A 16,890-nucleotide genomic window follows, 5' to 3' on the forward strand; every position below is an offset into this window, starting at 1 on the left:
GCATCTCCCAAAATCTGAACATTACTAACAGATGGCGTGGCTGAAAATATTTTAATAAAAACATTCAGCTGTGTGAGTAACAAAATCAATTATTTTGAGGGCCACAGAAATATAAAATAAAGTGAAAGCCTACTAAACTCGAAGAAATTAAATACAGACATAATTTGCAACAAAAGTGAATAGCCAAATACCAATATAATTAAGAATGCAATATGAAAATCTAGATATACTAATGGCATATAATGAAGTAAGAGACGAGCTAAATGATCGGATAACAACCAAAATGTAGATTAAAAAAACCCTTAAAGTAAGTCTTCAAATGAAAATCTATGAGATTGGGTAATTGCAAGCACACATGCATGATGTTATATTTTTAACAACTGCTCATATAGTATGGCATAACAAGGAGAAAAGAAATTTCCTAGAAAACAAAGATAGTGCCAAAACAAGCTAAAACAGGTAACTGTGAAAGACATAACTTGAAACTACTAGAGTAACTAACATTCCCAAATTGGTTAATTTGATAGATAGAATAATTAATACAAAAACCCAGTTATCTCATCCTATCAGCTTAAGCTTCCGAGATGAATTGGGCTCTGTGATATATTTGTTTGCTTCTATATGATATTAGAAATTAATTAAACATAGACTACCATATATCAATTTCCACAAATCAACCAATTGAATCCAAAAGTTTGAAGATTCACATTTAATACGGCCAATTATTGGCTCCAAACTTCCAACTTTAGGTCATCAAAGACCGTAAACTTTCACTGAGCAGTCCTCCATTCCAGTTTCCACAAACATAAACATGGACACTTACCTAGACTTTGGATAAGATGATCATTTGTACAAAATGGTGTGATAATGTTGCATAGGAAGACCGATGAAGTAGTCTTCCTTTCCCTAGGGGTACATAAAGATAACATAAATAGCCTCTCAATAATACTGACAAAGGAGACGTAGAGATATAGATATGCAAGTTTCACCCTTTTTTTTTATTTTATTTGTTTTAAGTGTGATGATCATTAAAGATGAACTAAAAGGTTTAATTTTATTTATGGTTCAGTAATATGCAACTAGAATTCTATCTATCACTGACAAAGTCATATGGGAATTTCAGTGAGCATGATAGTATATTAGAACGAGAAACTAGTTCAGCTTCTATACTAAGATTAATCAGATGCCAAAATAATAATCATGAATCTAATTCTTACAAAAGTTGGACTTGCTCAATGTACTCGTAAATATGCAACTCTTTCAAATATCAGTTCTCATTAGACTGTCATTACAATGAAACAATAATACCTCCAAAACAGAATGATGAAAACTAAACCAAGGTAAACTGAATAACTTGATGCATAGTCCTCAAGCATGGAACCTGCCGAAATGGAGAATATAATGAACAAAATTCTATAAAGAATGTACCTATTTTCTCCCTCTCTACCATAAGATTTGTAAAAACTTTAAGTGATACAGAATAGAAAAAACCATCCAAATGTCTAGAATTTTTCAGAGCAAGATGAAGTTCAATTATCAAGTGATCATAAGGAACAATTGATTGTCAATTAGAAAAATTGATAGTAAGATTAGTCATAAATAAATAAACAAATTTTGGGGAGAAAATCATGGCACATTATTATTCAATTTCTTTAATTAAAAAATCAATTCCCACATGCATCCAAGTTTCCACCACTTCAAACACAGGAAAATATATGTAGACTATATCCATCCATGCTACGATTTAGACCTTTCTATGAAAAAATAAAATAAAAAAAAAATCCCTTTAACCTTACCAATCAGAGTCCTTTGTTTCCACGCATACTTTTCACAGTTTGCTTCGTCACAAAAAACTATAAATAAGATCAAATTACTTTTATGATAATTTTTTAAATTTAACATATATTTAGCAAGATTTACATTTGAAACTTAGAAAATGATGAATTCAAGAATTTGTTCCAAGGATTTCTTTGTAAGTGTACTTTGGTTATTTTAGTGATATGGGTACAAAAAGTATCACTTATTTGAAAACAAGTGCTACCGAAAGGAGTGTTCTAGCAAATCAGAATGTGAAATGTATTAGCATAACTAATAGCACCAGGTCGGTCTAACTGGCAAATATGGATCCAAATATATAAGCCTAAGTCCCTTGTCCTATCCCGGACATATGGTTTGCACCTAACATGGTATCCAAGCTTGGTTTGTTTGCAAAAAATTAAGAATAACTGGTCAAAAGTATCAAATATTTGACCAATTGCAAGATACTGAGTGCTAAACATTCGTAAAAACAAATTACAAATCATAGAGGTTCTTATTTAACTTACCATATAGATGACAATGCAATTTTATGAAACCAACCATCCATGAATATTATGCTTATGTTCACAACGCAGGTAAGACTCATACATATATGCATCCCAGAAGAAGTTATGCAAGCACCCACCTGCTTTTATAAAGTCAGTCATTGCATACTGTGGTTCTCCTCTAGCACCTTCCTCTGTTACTGGAGTGTACATGAAAACCAAACTTGAATCGATATCATCAGCAGTCAACGTGTACTCCTCATCTTCAGCTCCAACTACTGCCACAGGACTACTATTCCATCTTCGCCTCAACCAGCTGTGTACAGGCAATAAAGTTTCACCCTAACTTTAATCAGCATAAAGAGTTCTTGTTTATGAAATGAGAATGATCTTGAAGAATTGAAACTGAATTATAAAGAACTACATTTGAAAGTCAAATGTCCAATATAACATCATAACTACCTCGCTACACCTTTCCCAGGTGTCCCACCACACCATGCAACCTCAGCAACACCCTTAATCACATTTCCTTCCACAAGTTCACCCTGCACACTCAGGCTCAAGACTTTTGGGTATCCAGTTCCTGGTGATGAAATAAGGCAACAAACAGATTAAGATGGCCTGAATTGGATGCTTATCAACTCCATTACAAAATAGCTATCAAAAATGCACATTTGGCACATTTTTCAATTGTATGAACCTGTTATTATACATTATTAAAAAGAGTCAACTGGGGGAAACATGACAAAGTACCATATGTACTGAAAGTTTAATATTGTTAAGAGAAACATGATGCTAATCACATAATGAGTTTGCATTATCAATATATAAGTATAGTGTCTAATGATTTTTCCATATCTTCCTTGCACAAAGATCAAAGTAGTTGTGTTATGATGCTAGAAGTATTCAGAGAAGAGGTTAAAAAGTGGAAACATAAAAGAGATGGTAGTTGATGTTGTTGGCAGATTGAGGGGAGACCCTATTTTTTAACCATTTCTTATTCCTGCAAATACTTCTAAGACCTAGTCTAATCCAAAATAAATTTTGTACCACTCTGGAATCCCAACATAAGGAAGTGAGATAATTTTGATCCTAGAAACTGGTAGCTTCAGTGCATGGGATATAGAACAAAAATATATAGATGCCTCAAGAAGGAAAAGTTCAGGCACAAGCGGTGACATATGCCATAGGACTTGGATATTTCAATTTTTGAGGTATAAGCATTACAACATGTTCGGTTCACAGAATCCAAATGGAAATAGAAGGATGGGAATGGGAACAATGGAATAGAAATGAGAAAGAAAACATTTTAAGGATTTAGAATTGAGAATGAGAAAAGTAGAAAGAAAACATGTGACAAAATTACCTTCATGCCCTTTATGCAAATCATTGGCATTCATGCATAAAATAATGAGTTATGTTAAATACACTATTTCATTTATAAAGTATTTTGAATAAAATTATTTACTTTAATTATTATAATTAAATATTTAAATTAGATCATTCATATTAAATATGTTTCACTTTAGTTATTATAATTAATTACTTAAATTAATGATAATTAAATCTCCACAAGGACAACGGTATCATTTCACTTTACTTATAGTAATTAATTATTTAATATATAAATAGTTTTATTTAATTAAATTTCCACCAGGGCAACGGTGTCATTTCACTTTAATTATGATAATTCACATAAATTATTATTCACTTTGATTATTATAATTAAATATTTAAATTAAATAACTCACATTAATTACTATTCATTTTAATCATGATAATTAAATATTGAAATTAATTATTTTTATAAATAACTCTCCACCATAAGCAAAAAAGTTATTTCACTATCAATGAATGCCGTTTCCCCCAATAGGCATTCTGGTTAGGGGGAATCTATTTATCAAAAACCGCTTCCCCACTCCTTTGATGTATACCCCAATACACAATAGATGTCTTCCAAGGAATGGAAAGATAAACATTTTAGTCTGAAGCATATTGAGTTACAGTTTTATACATTTCCATGCAAAAAATGAAAAAGCTAAGGGTATATTGCAAATTAAAAGATTGTGAATGAAGATAAGATTGTCACTTGTATAACTAGAGTAGATTGCACAAGAATTCTTTTCTGATCAAAAACAATAATCACAAATTTCCAGGAATTCCATCCATTAGACAAAATGCCGGAAACTAACAGAATGATATTATTGTATTAAAATAAATAAAGAGCACTCAGACGCATTCAGTAAAAACAAAATAATACCTGGGGAAACAGGAGAAGATAGAGCAAATATAGAAGAATACTCCATCTCTCCTAATATTGGAGTGCATTCAACCTTCAAGCATTTTTCAATGTCCCCATGCTTTGGCCAGTACACCTGCTTGTCAGCCACTAATTTGGTAACCAAGTTGCCTCAAAAGAAGGGGAACTAAAAGGTTTTAAGATGAAAATTATGGCTATCCAAAGAAGGGACACTAAAAGATTTTAAGATCAAAATAATGGCAATCCATTTACCTCCCCAAGTGCATCAGTTATAGCTACAAAATTTGTTGCTGTTCTGTCCCCGATAAACCACTGGTATTTAAGTTTTAAGTCCGAATCACCATTTGAGTTGACAAAACTAAAATGGCAGTGGCAAGCATCTTCTTCAAATGGCTGATCAATGGATGCTTCTTGGAGCATGTAGCCTGGAGGAAATTGATCCTTCCACTGTTCAGCTAGGAAGCAAAAAGTGGAATCTGCCCAGTAGAGGAAGAAGAGTCATAAACTAAAATGACAGTAGAGGAAGAAGAGCCACAAACTTAAATGACAACACCAAAAGAGCAATCAACATGTATCAGTCGACAAAAGAATGCTGCAAAAATTATATAGATTATAAAGATATGTTAGAATTTCCTAAGGGATAAGAAATTAATTTGCACCATATTAACAGGATAAATGAAATACCAAAATGCAGAAAGATCCAGGATTTTGCTACATATGATTAAAAAGATATATTTTCCCTTACAAAACAAAAGAAACGCTACATGTCAATATCTTACGGCCCATTTATATGATCACTAGGGAAGAAATATCTATTGACCAACTTTAGGACATGTTTTGATGCAGCCATAAAATAAAATGTAACACACGGAGCCAAGATACTTGGTGCCAACTTGCCAGACAGAGCAAATTCCTCCAGAATTTTGAATGAGTAGCTACTCCAGTCAGCTTTTAAACATGGAGTACAGCACAAGGAGTTCCTCAAGCTAACCAAAAATTTATATAATCTCCTTTGCCCATCCAATAATAGTTGACGAAACTCAAATTTAAAATTTCAAATAAAATAATTGATAAGCAACATCAATAAAATAATAACTCCATCTCTTGATTATTAAAAAACTAGAAATAGCTATTTCCTCTAATTAAAATATTACAAAATTATTTTAGAATTATGGAAGTGTCAAATAATAATTTCGTGACTATGTAATAAAGAAATTACTTATGTCGGTATTATTAAAATACTAAGTATAAGTAATTATAAAAATATTAAAGAATTCTTCAGTCACTAAATGATTATACTAAGTGTGAATTTTAAGACTAATTTCAAATTATGAAATCAGTTTTCATTAGTAACGGTCTCCAGGCCCTTTCCTCTTAATCCAAGGTTTGTCTCTGTAGTTTGCAGAACACATTTGAACTTAATCTAGATTTCATTACTCACTATTGCATCCAAAAGCTACCAATTTACTAATATAGAGTATCTTTGTATCATAGAACCTACACAAAAGAAAAATGAATCAACTTGGCTAAACAAAATCCAAATGCCGCCTTAGGCATTAAATATCTTAAATTAGCTCCCCACTTGGATTCTTTGCCAGAATGTATTCCCTGGATACTATAGAAAGGAAAAACAGAAAAGCTTCAATAGTAAAGCTTATTTACAACAATCAGCTTATTAGTTTCCCCTCATGGATTCCTTGGCAGAATGCTTCACCTGGCTTCTATAGAAAGAAAAGCCCGAAAGGTTTCATCAATAGAGCTCATTTACACAACCAGCTGATGTCAGCTAATAATTATTATTGCAGATAGCTTCTAATGAGAAATAGTAAACCCAGAGATGCCATCCCTCTGGAAGGAAGCTAGTTTACTAGGAGATGATTTTTCTACTCCAGTCATTGCCTTTAGAGTAGAGATTGGAGAAACATTACGTACCAATGTAATATTCAAATTCAATTATATTGCTTTCTATATTTAAATGGCAGGCCCCGCTTGTCGAATATATGTATTTTTTTTAAATTGCAATTCCTATTGAACCCAAAAAAGTTACAACTAATGTTCTGATTGTTAGGATTTGGCATACGTTATTCATGAAATTTGATTACAAATTGCTCAGGAAAAGAGAAATTTTCTGTTGGCAGTGAGGACAGGTACCTCCAACAAGAAAGTGTGCATTACAAAAGCAATGTAATCCTATTGAAATTTTCAGCATAAATTACACAAAAGATAACTTGGTAAGGACAGTAACCATAAACCTGCAGCAAGTTCTGGTTGAGTAAACTCCCATCCATTTCTGATGCACAAAGCAGTGTGAGGAGGATACAACTTCGCAATTTCTACTTCCTTGGGAGAAAGATCTGCATGTAATAATGATATTTAAACATAGAGAAAATATTAAGCAATACTAATTAGCAGATAACATAAATTATTATTTCTATTAAGTGCAAAAAGATATGCTATTGTGATTGTCAATCACAAAAAATAACTAAAGACAATTGTAAGTAAAATAACAAAAGCAACCACAGCTCAACAAGATACACTGTACTTCTACACAGAGATGCTAGTCATTAGTATCAAAGGAAACATAAACCAGAAATATACTGCACACTCTACAATCTCAGCATAAGCTAGAGAACCTGATTTACTGAATTGTAGTGCAACAGGCCATCTTGTACAACTTAGAACAGTTGAGATTGGTCTGAATAAAAACACAAATGAAAACACACTATGTGCTCTCTATTGCCGGTACAAATAAAAGAGTTGGACGCAAAAGTACAAGAATGGAATATCAATAGCATTTCCAAGAAACAAAGTAGATGAAACTCAAAGGCAGAGGGAGGGGATGGTCTTGACACAACTGAAACCAGAAGAAAAATGATAGGGAAGTCTTGCAAGAATTATGAAAAACCAACAAATAAGACAATGTCAATCAGAAAAAAGCAAAGATTTGGTAGAAATCAACAAAGATGATAATACCTCGATCATTAAATTTCTTAAGAGTTGGTCCCACAAGCAATATGGAAGCAGCTTCAAGGTGAGACATCTCCAGTATAGCGTTCTCCTCCACTCGTAGATGCTGAGAAAAAAATTATTTTAACCCCATTTTGATAAAGGTCAGAATATTGCACAGGCAACATTAAGGCAGTCTATGAATGACACAGTTCTAGTATTCAATATGCCAAATGATGAAGCTATAAAAATTTAAAAGATGTTTTGTAAAGAACATAACAATATGAATCAATAACTTGAAACCCTAATATAGCCTAATCAATTCTTAGTCGGCGGTTAAGAAAATTGATTATGATTTTGCAAATGGGGTAAATGCATGGTTAATCCTAAAACTGCAGAGGTTATTATGTGCATTTGACTCCAAAGTAAAATTTGGGGAGGATAAATGTATGTAGCCCTCTGCACCTTAACCACAATATGTTAGCGCCCAACCAAACACAACTATAAGGATTAGGGTTATCAACATAACACCAAAAAACATTATTACCCTTACAATAAAACCAGGATGAATGACTAATAAGTGATAAATATAGAAATAACCATGAATTATTAAATAATAATACTTTAAAAATCAATACTAGTAATAATCATTTACACAAATTACAACTTTCTCTACAATTTAAACTAGATAAACCACACATTTTTCTATGGGTGAGAAAAGCAAAGAATTTATGAACAAGAGAGCTTGGAATGAAGAGCAACCACCACTTTCATGTGATCTTCCATCAAAGTAGTAGATCGAACATAATCATTTTTCAAATGAATCCAAAATTTCTTGATCCTATGTTTTCTACAGCCTCATTAATGATGTTGTTCTAGTAATGTCCAAAAATAGCCTGATTACTCCAGCAGGTTCTTCCATTTTATATTGAATGGGATATATGACTGTGCACCACAAAATTAACAGCATATATGCCCTAGCACAATTCCAATGTCTTTGTGCAGTTGTCTAATATATCTGTCAAAAGATTTCCTCTCCAATTCCAGTAATTAACACCCAGAGAAAATATAGGAAGTTGATCAAATTCAATGTCAATGCCAATGCCCAAGATAGGTTGACTATATAAAATGAAAGGCACAAGAAGTCTTTGCTGAAGATCTGATATGGAAAGTTCAGGAAATTTAAAGTCTGAAACTTTTTACATATGTTACATAGCATCAATCATGAGGCAGGTGTAGAAATTTAGAGATAGCTGACCAGGTTTCAGAAATAATGAAAATAATTTCATAATTATCCATAATTGGAAATTACCTCAAGGACAGGTAAATGCGGGAAACCCTTTAGAGTAGATATTTTGTTTTTGCTAGCAGCTAATACCTAGGAATAAAAATCAGGGCAAAGAGTCAAAAATTCAAACCAACAACAACCATCGAAGGATATGTCTAGAAAGTAATCAACCTGCAGACGAGGTTGACTAGCCATCGAGAGTGACTTCAACTTGTTCTGAGCAATAGAAAGAAACTGAAGCAACAAAAACATTTCAGGTCACAGTAAATCATATTACAATTTTTTTGCAAAAACTGAAGTTACCATGCCTTGATTAGAATGTCTTAGGCTGTTACCTCCAAATTAGGTAGCTGAGGAAGGCTCGCCAGTGATGTGATTTGATTACCAGCAAGATATAATTGCTGCAAGGATTCAACATATATGCCACACATTAAGGCATTTCAGCTGCCATATACTTGGATAAAAATGGCACCCATATGCACATACTCTTGAAAGTTGAAACCATGAGACTAAGATCACCTATACGTAACTTTATCATAGCACAAATATATACTCTATAGATATGTAAGCCTTTATATGGTTGTCAAGCCCCAGGAAAAAAAACACACCTGGAGGGCTTTGCAATTCTCTAGAGGCTCAAAACCAGGCCCCTTGAAATCATTAAAGCTCAAATCAAGAACCTGAGGAAGGGATGGTGAAAAAAACCACACCAGGTCAAGTCCCAAGACGTCAAATGAACTGAAACGTAAAATAATGGGATTATGGACAAGATACCTTCACTCGCTTCAAAAGTTCAATTCCCTCAATAGATGAAAGCAGATTGTCCCTGAGATAAACAAACTACAACGAAGGATAATTATTAGTAAAAAATAATCACACTTCAATTCTTGCATAATGATTACTAGTAGATAGAATAAAAACCTAAAAAAAGAAATAGAATAAATGAAGGAAAAAACTATTGGGTGTTTTTATTTAGGGAATAAATTGGGATAAACCACTTTATCCCAATTTATTCCGAACTCTCCAACTAAACACCAGCTATGGAATAACTCAGATAACAGTATAACACTTTTCACAAAAATAAATTAATTAAGAATTCTTAATTATTATTAAAAATCATTAATTTAATCACTTTTTCTGAATCTTTCATTGAAAAAATTTATAATTGTAATTACAAAGAATTTACTTTAATTAGTACTAAATTCTAATTAACTCAGATCAACTTGAAATATAAGTTTTCCCTCCAAAGCAAGTTTGAATTTCACAACCCCTATCTCAACCTATTCCAACTTGAACCAATACCAACCAATCACATTAATTGACTGGAAATACATCAACCAAACCTTCTATTTAGTCTGTGTGCATGGCCATCAAAAACAACGCCATGATTGATCTAGCATACGCAGAGTTAATTAAACAATGCCATATCTTTGAACTCACCTCCAGTAGTACTCAACTTGAAAAGTAATTAGGCCAAAGCTAACTCGTTATCCTGAGGACCACTTGTCAATAGAGAAAACCATTGTTTGGTTTAATGGAATTCAACCAATCACAAATGAATGCACTCTTGCCCTTTGTTGAGCCTAGGGACACTTGGCCCAACCCAAAACACCTAATAACCCCACCCATGCCCTACCTGAGCCCAACATTTTTAGTCTACTCTTTTGTTTGGTTTAATAGCTTGATTGTACAATTTGAAAGGATCATACAAACCGCATCTCATATGGCAGCTCCTCGACTAATACTTAACTCACTAGCAAGAAATTAAGATACTAATAACCATAATAGAAACTCCACAAAATCGTTGCATTTCCCAACCAGAATTTTCTGAATTGCATGGGTTTTACTTCAGTAGTTACCTTTTCTGAAATAAAAATTAGTGGGAAAATTGGGTAAAAATTATGTGGCATGTGGCCATGTGATCTTATGTAGGGCCCATATCTTTGACCAGTTTGATCATAGCGCCATTAGAGAAAGCTACAAGTTTGAAAGAACATAACAGGGAAAGGTACATCTACAGACCAGATACGTGAAGATAGAATTCCCTTAGGATTAAATAATGTTAGGACCAGAAAAAAAAATGAAACTAACAGTTTGAAAGAAAAATAATAGGGAAAGCTACATGTACAGGCCAGATCAGTGAAGATAGCATTCCTTAGGATTAAATACTGTTGGGACTAGAGAAAAATCAAAATAAAAGGCAACAATGGAAAGCAGCAATGAAAATAAAAGACAACAATGGAAAGCAGCAAAAATATGAGATTCATTTGCTGCTCCTATAATATAATCTTTGTAATGTTTAACGCTAAATAGCGCAAAATGGCTATTGGAGAAAACTTAACATTAGAATGCATTTGAAATGCACATAGAAGGAACCTGGCATGACCCAACATTGATTGTCCAGAAGGAAGTAAATGAGTCCGTCTTTTACATTTAACTCCCACTGTAGTTTGAAAGAATTCTATTGGATGATTTGGATCAAAACCAAGGAAGGTGAGACATGGCCAAGATTTTTTGTAGTTAGGAATCCATACATGAAAAGCTATAAATTTGTCTTAGCTGCAAGCATATAAGACCGATCATTGTTGCACAAGCCATAGGTAGTGAACCAATTAGTTGGCTAACTGAATAAAACAAGCATGCCCTATAGTCCTATCTGGAGGCCTGAATGGCATAATTTCAATTAAAGACACTATCTAAAGAAACACAAGTAATAAATTACCTCTAAATTGGAAGACAAGTTCAAGGCTGTGAGTGTTCGTACTTTGTGCCCTCTTCGATCCAACCTCTATCACCATGATCAAAAAACAAAAAGAAAAAAGAAAGGATAATAAAGAAATTGAAGCTTACAGTCAATCTGCATACTTTTACCAAATACATAAATACTAAAAGTTTTGAGGTCATCCAATGAACTAGAAGCATTTCCTTCCATTGTGCATCCCCAAGTTTGAGACCACTGGAACTTACCAGTTCATCACTAGCTTTGATATCCACCTGTGGTAGCATCATAAAGCGAGAATCCCGACCGTCTGGTGTTGAGGACTTCCTTCTGCCTGATAATGAAGAACCCCTATCCATGGATGATGACATGGACCCTGATTTCAAGCTGCTGATGGTCCTTGGAGATCTTGTTGATGGGGAAGAAATATTTGAAGTAACCCTTTTGAGGCTACTGCTGCGACCAGTCGAATTATCCAATGGAGATGAAGGGGCCTTCTTTGAAGTAGAACCTAATAGAGATGGTCTGACAGAGGGCTTCTTTACAGAATCCAATTTTCCACTCTCAGACATCTGCAATAGACGTGGGACAGGAGATGACTTCTTGTTCTCAGGGTGGGTATCTGAAACTTTGGTTTTAGAACTGACAGAAGGCAGTGATGCCCGCCTAGTTTCAGCAATACTTTTCCTGCTCAGGTCTGAATTGGAACGAGAGACCTTCCTTTCATCAGTTGAACTCCCATTGTCAAATTGTTTAGAGGCAATTGCCGGCTTCTTCTCCAAAGCAGAACCAGTGCTGTTCCTTCTCTGCGCATTTATTGAGCTGACGGTCGGCTTGGTAAGAGTAGATCCAGGTCTAGTAGCACGAGAATCAGTAGTTTTGAGGCTGTCCGAGCTCTTTCTAAGTGATGAAGTGGCTCCTGAACGTTTAGCTACTGGTTCAACTCCAATGGGTTTTGACGATCTCATTGCTTTCTTCACATTTTCAGCTGAAGCAACAGGTGACTCCATAGATGAAACTAAATTCTGGCATTTCTCCACAAGATCTACACCTTGCTTTCCAGAAGAAACCTCCATTTCAAACAAAAATCAGAAATCTACACACTGGATCTCAATGCTGCAGCCCCTCCAAGCCGAAGCCTCTTTCACAAGTTCATCAATGAAGACATACACAATAGCAATGGCTACAAAGGACCTTCATTTTCGCTCACAAAGCCCTCAAACTCGCTGGAGTTCGGAAGAATAAAAAAATAAATAAACATTCCATCAAGATTCATAACAAGAACATGATAAACACTCAAATCGTCTAATCATGCTCACAAAAGCAACAATCATCAAACGAGAGGCAAACCTAAATCAAAACCTCAAAATTACTGATGATCTACAGCAAAATGCAGGTCCTTGAGCATAGATCACAACATATATCATCAAACAAATACAACCATCAAAGACAAGACAAACGAGATCTCTCACCTCAGAGAGAGCGAGAGCGAGAGCCACCATGGGATCTACGAGAAATGCAAGTGAAAAGCTCAAGTGCTCACTGGAAACGCAGCGGCGCACAAGAGTGAGGAAGATTCGAAAACAAGCAACTTTGACGAAAATTAGAAGAAAAGTAAATCCAATCCCAAATTAAAAAACGAAAACTGGGCCGCCTGTTTTCTATTTCGAAATGGAAAGCATTTCGATTCTTTTTACCAAAATACCCTCATCATCCTACCTTTAATTTCGTTCGAAGCATTCCTGTCCGTTGATCATGTGAACCTCACTGAACGTAACTGCTGGTACGCACGTGGAATGCAGTACTGTTGAGCTTATCTCACCGTTGATTTTGGGAATCTTGGACGGTTGATATTCCTTTGAAGGGTATTTTTGTCAAATAAGTAAGAAGGGTGTACTTTTTGAGAAGCGTACAAAGATTGTGGGAGGGAGAGGGGTTGGAAAATGTGTTTTAATGAAAAAGAAAGCAAGCGACGCGCGGGCAACCGTTTTGATTGCTGTGAAACACCGACAAGATTTGAGATATTTTTTCTACTCTAATTACGATAAAACCGGAGCTCGACCGACACATTCTGACGAGTGTGTCTCCCGTTTTTGGTTTATTTTGAGACTGGATTGGTTTATTTTTTCCAGATTGAGTGTCGCCCGGTTTTGGTTTATTTTTTATAAAATCGTTTAACATTTTGTATATATTATCTTAATTATAACTTGAAATAAAGATGGTTTTCACTTTTCCGTCGCATGCTTTGCCTCCTTGTACTTTTTGATATATATTTTAAAATATTTTTTTATTTTATACACTCTATTCAAACTGAAATTTCTCAATGACAATTGAACATCGTAAAATGTAATGATTTTAATCAGAAAAATTAAAAAAAAAAGATTTTATGCCAAGTAACAACCATGACCAATGTTTTCAAAGTGCATGAATAAAACAATCAACACTGTTATAACACAAAAAAATAAAAAATATAAGAATGAAAATAAATAAATAAATTTAAACATCACATTAGATATATTTTTGAATATATTTATTGATAACAATTATTTTCAATAATAATATTCAAAAAATTAAATTAAATAAAAAAATTCTTTATCATTAATTATTTGTAATAGGATTTATGTGTATTAAAGGTATAAAAGTAAGTTTGTCACTTCCCCTCATATTTTTTTTCATTCTCAAAGAAATATTATTCCAACCAAAACATAGTTTTTATTCTCAGTTATATTCTTACATTTTTATTTCCGGTCATTGTTCCATTTTTGTTCTATTCCTATTGTATAAACCAAACGCATCCTAGCTAAGTGCTTCATAAATTTTTTTTCTAATTTGCTCATCAATTGGTCATTTAGCAAAGTCGAAGAATTAAAGACAACTTAGATGGTATCGTCATCTTTTTAATAAATCACTAAAATTATTTCCCCCCTTTAGAATTCTTTCTCACATATTTTTAACATAATCCCACCACTTATCATGCCACGTGTGTGTGTATTTTCCTATATCAGCAGCCATAATTGAGTTGTGCTATTTCATGTGCATTTGAAAACATAAATAAATCAGACATGATTGGACAAGCAAATGATACAATTAAAGACAAGATAGAAATATTATTTACTTTATACCATACAACACGATCTAATATATAGCTCTTATCCTAGAAACACTAACTAATTAAATAGTTTTCAAAAATTTTCACCCTTCTCACCCGAAAAAAGACAATCAAAACTACATGAAAAGTAGGTTTCACTGTCCAAACCATCTCACCTTCTATCTAGATAACAATTAATTTCAAAAGATATGTAAAGTGTCAATTATTAGATAGGTCAATGATATGACACAAAAATATAAAAAAAAAAGTAAAAATTTGAATATTTTATCCGACAGTATTGTTTTTTTACTGTTTATATAATATATATTTATGATATATACTATTTATCAATATTGTTTATGGGCCTGAATGGGGATCTTTTGTGAGAGAAACAGTGATGTCACTTCTCGAAAGTTACAAAGCAGTAGAATTTTTTTTATTTTAACATAAGTTATTTTTTTATTTTAATCAAACATCAATTGAAGATGCATTTAGCTATATGGAATGGACCACCAAAAGGAGATTAAGCTGGTTTTGTGGTCTGCTGTGATATCTTAGAATCTAATAAATGGTTATTGGATGCTTTAAAAGTTAAGTGGTTTGAATACGTGGGGCTGGTCCCAAAACAAACAATATAACTAGTGTTTTCTCAATCAATTCCAAGATTTTGACATTCCAACTATTCCCAAGCCTTTAATTGTTATTGCCATTCCAAAATCCTTTTCATTATCGAACTTTGATGGCTCTTGACACTTGGGACTTCACCAAACCAATTCAATGAGAGCAAAGGAACAAGCATCCATCAATTCTAGCTAATCACCAAATTGTGTACTTCAAATAGAACTTGCATTTATGTAAAAGAAGTGGCAATCTAGTGAATTTATAGATACCCTTAGTAATTTACATAAATTTAGTATGTAAAAAAAAAAATTACTTGTCCATGATTTTCCAAAGAGAAAAAGACATTTTTCATCATTTGCCGATGATAGTGGAAGACTTTGGGGGATCAATATATTACTTGGCTTTTGAGATGGTATTCCCCAGTGATGTGGCATCTATGCAGCTTGCCACATGTGCTTTTCCACCTTATATTAAAATAATTTTTTATACATGTAAATAATCTAAATATCTTTTTAAAGAATTATGCAATAAAACATTTTGATAAATCAAATATGTCTCTATAAATAAAAAAAAGATTTCTAAATATTTTATTTCTTCTTTACGAAAAAAAATTATTTTAAATTGTTTTATTTTAAAATTGTATATTATATATCACTTAAAGTATATTAAAAATATGAGGCTATTCTTTATACATCTATATATATATATATATATATATATTTAAAGTAGATGAATAATTTGCCTTAAGAGCATTTCACTTATATTCTAATTTTTATGTTGTTATTAATAAAACGAATTCAACCACCGGCCTAATGGCCTAGTGGTACCGGGTCCCCAAGAGTTTTATGGAGGTCGCGTGTTCAAGCCTTGCTCCACGTGATGCTTTGTGCTTGGGTGAGGGTGCTGTGGAGCGATGCTCTGGCGTATGTCCTTGACTTCCCCTAGTGGGGGGACCGTGACGTTTATCATCTTGTGTCAAAAAATAAAAAATAAAACGGATTCAATTGCATTAATTTTTGTTAAGGGTATTAAATTATTTTTACATTAAAAAATCAATGAGACTTTCCAATGAAAATTGATATCCTCTAGAAAATGGAAATCTTTGTTAAAATTTTTTTTTAAACTTTTGTGTTTAAAAAATATTTAAAAAATTTATTCTGTATTACATTAAATACGGGGAAAAACCAATACCATACCAATATATAATACTTCAAAAAAAAAAAAGAAGGAAAAAACATTTTATAATTTCATTATTTTCTTGAGGGACTTGAAAATATAATTATGTGGTTAAAATAAATTTCAATCAAGGGATATTATTTTTAAAAAAAAGAATTAAGTGAATGTTGTATTTTAATTATTGTTAATAAGAAAGGCTTTATGCTATTAATTTTGTTAAGGGTATTAAATTGGTTTACTATTAAATATTTAATAATATCTTCTAATGAAAACCGATAGTATTAAGATATTTGGTATTACAATAGATATGGAAAATAAAAAAAAAGTTATGAGAGCAATAGATTATATTTCAAGAAACAATGAAAGTGTATTTTATAATTTAGTTTCGACTTTGAGGAACTTTATAATTATAATTAAGTGAATATGATGAATTCCAATCAAGAAACATCGTTTATAAAAATATACATTAATTATGGTAGAGATTTAATG

General features: G+C 32.8%; 1 protein-coding gene across 1 annotated transcript in view; it reads right to left on the reverse strand.

The window, feature by feature from the left end:
- The window catches only part of LOC120277735 (187-kDa microtubule-associated protein AIR9-like), a 21,279-nt gene extending 8,141 nt beyond the window's left edge, over positions 1-13,138 (reverse strand). The window contains exons 1-15 of the mRNA XM_039284584.1: positions 12,989-13,138; positions 11,765-12,742; positions 11,520-11,585; positions 9,572-9,637; positions 9,406-9,477; positions 9,133-9,198; positions 8,969-9,031; positions 8,822-8,887; positions 7,537-7,636; positions 6,816-6,917; positions 4,816-5,039; positions 4,564-4,678; positions 2,766-2,886; positions 2,444-2,619; positions 3-40 (exon numbers count right to left, since the gene is read on the reverse strand). Coding sequence (XP_039140518.1) covers positions 3-40; positions 2,444-2,619; positions 2,766-2,886; positions 4,564-4,678; positions 4,816-5,039; positions 6,816-6,917; positions 7,537-7,636; positions 8,822-8,887; positions 8,969-9,031; positions 9,133-9,198; positions 9,406-9,477; positions 9,572-9,637; positions 11,520-11,585; positions 11,765-12,592 — 2,103 coding nt within the window. The 5' untranslated portion in view covers positions 12,593-12,742; positions 12,989-13,138. The remainder of the gene's footprint in view (positions 1-2; positions 41-2,443; positions 2,620-2,765; positions 2,887-4,563; positions 4,679-4,815; positions 5,040-6,815; positions 6,918-7,536; positions 7,637-8,821; positions 8,888-8,968; positions 9,032-9,132; positions 9,199-9,405; positions 9,478-9,571; positions 9,638-11,519; positions 11,586-11,764; positions 12,743-12,988) is intronic.
- Positions 13,139-16,890: the final 3,752 nt, after the last annotated feature.

The sequence above is a fragment of the Dioscorea cayenensis genome, chromosome 15, assembly GCF_009730915.1.
Source record: "Dioscorea cayenensis subsp. rotundata cultivar TDr96_F1 chromosome 15, TDr96_F1_v2_PseudoChromosome.rev07_lg8_w22 25.fasta, whole genome shotgun sequence".
Lineage (NCBI taxonomy): Eukaryota > Viridiplantae > Streptophyta > Magnoliopsida > Dioscoreales > Dioscoreaceae > Dioscorea > Dioscorea cayenensis.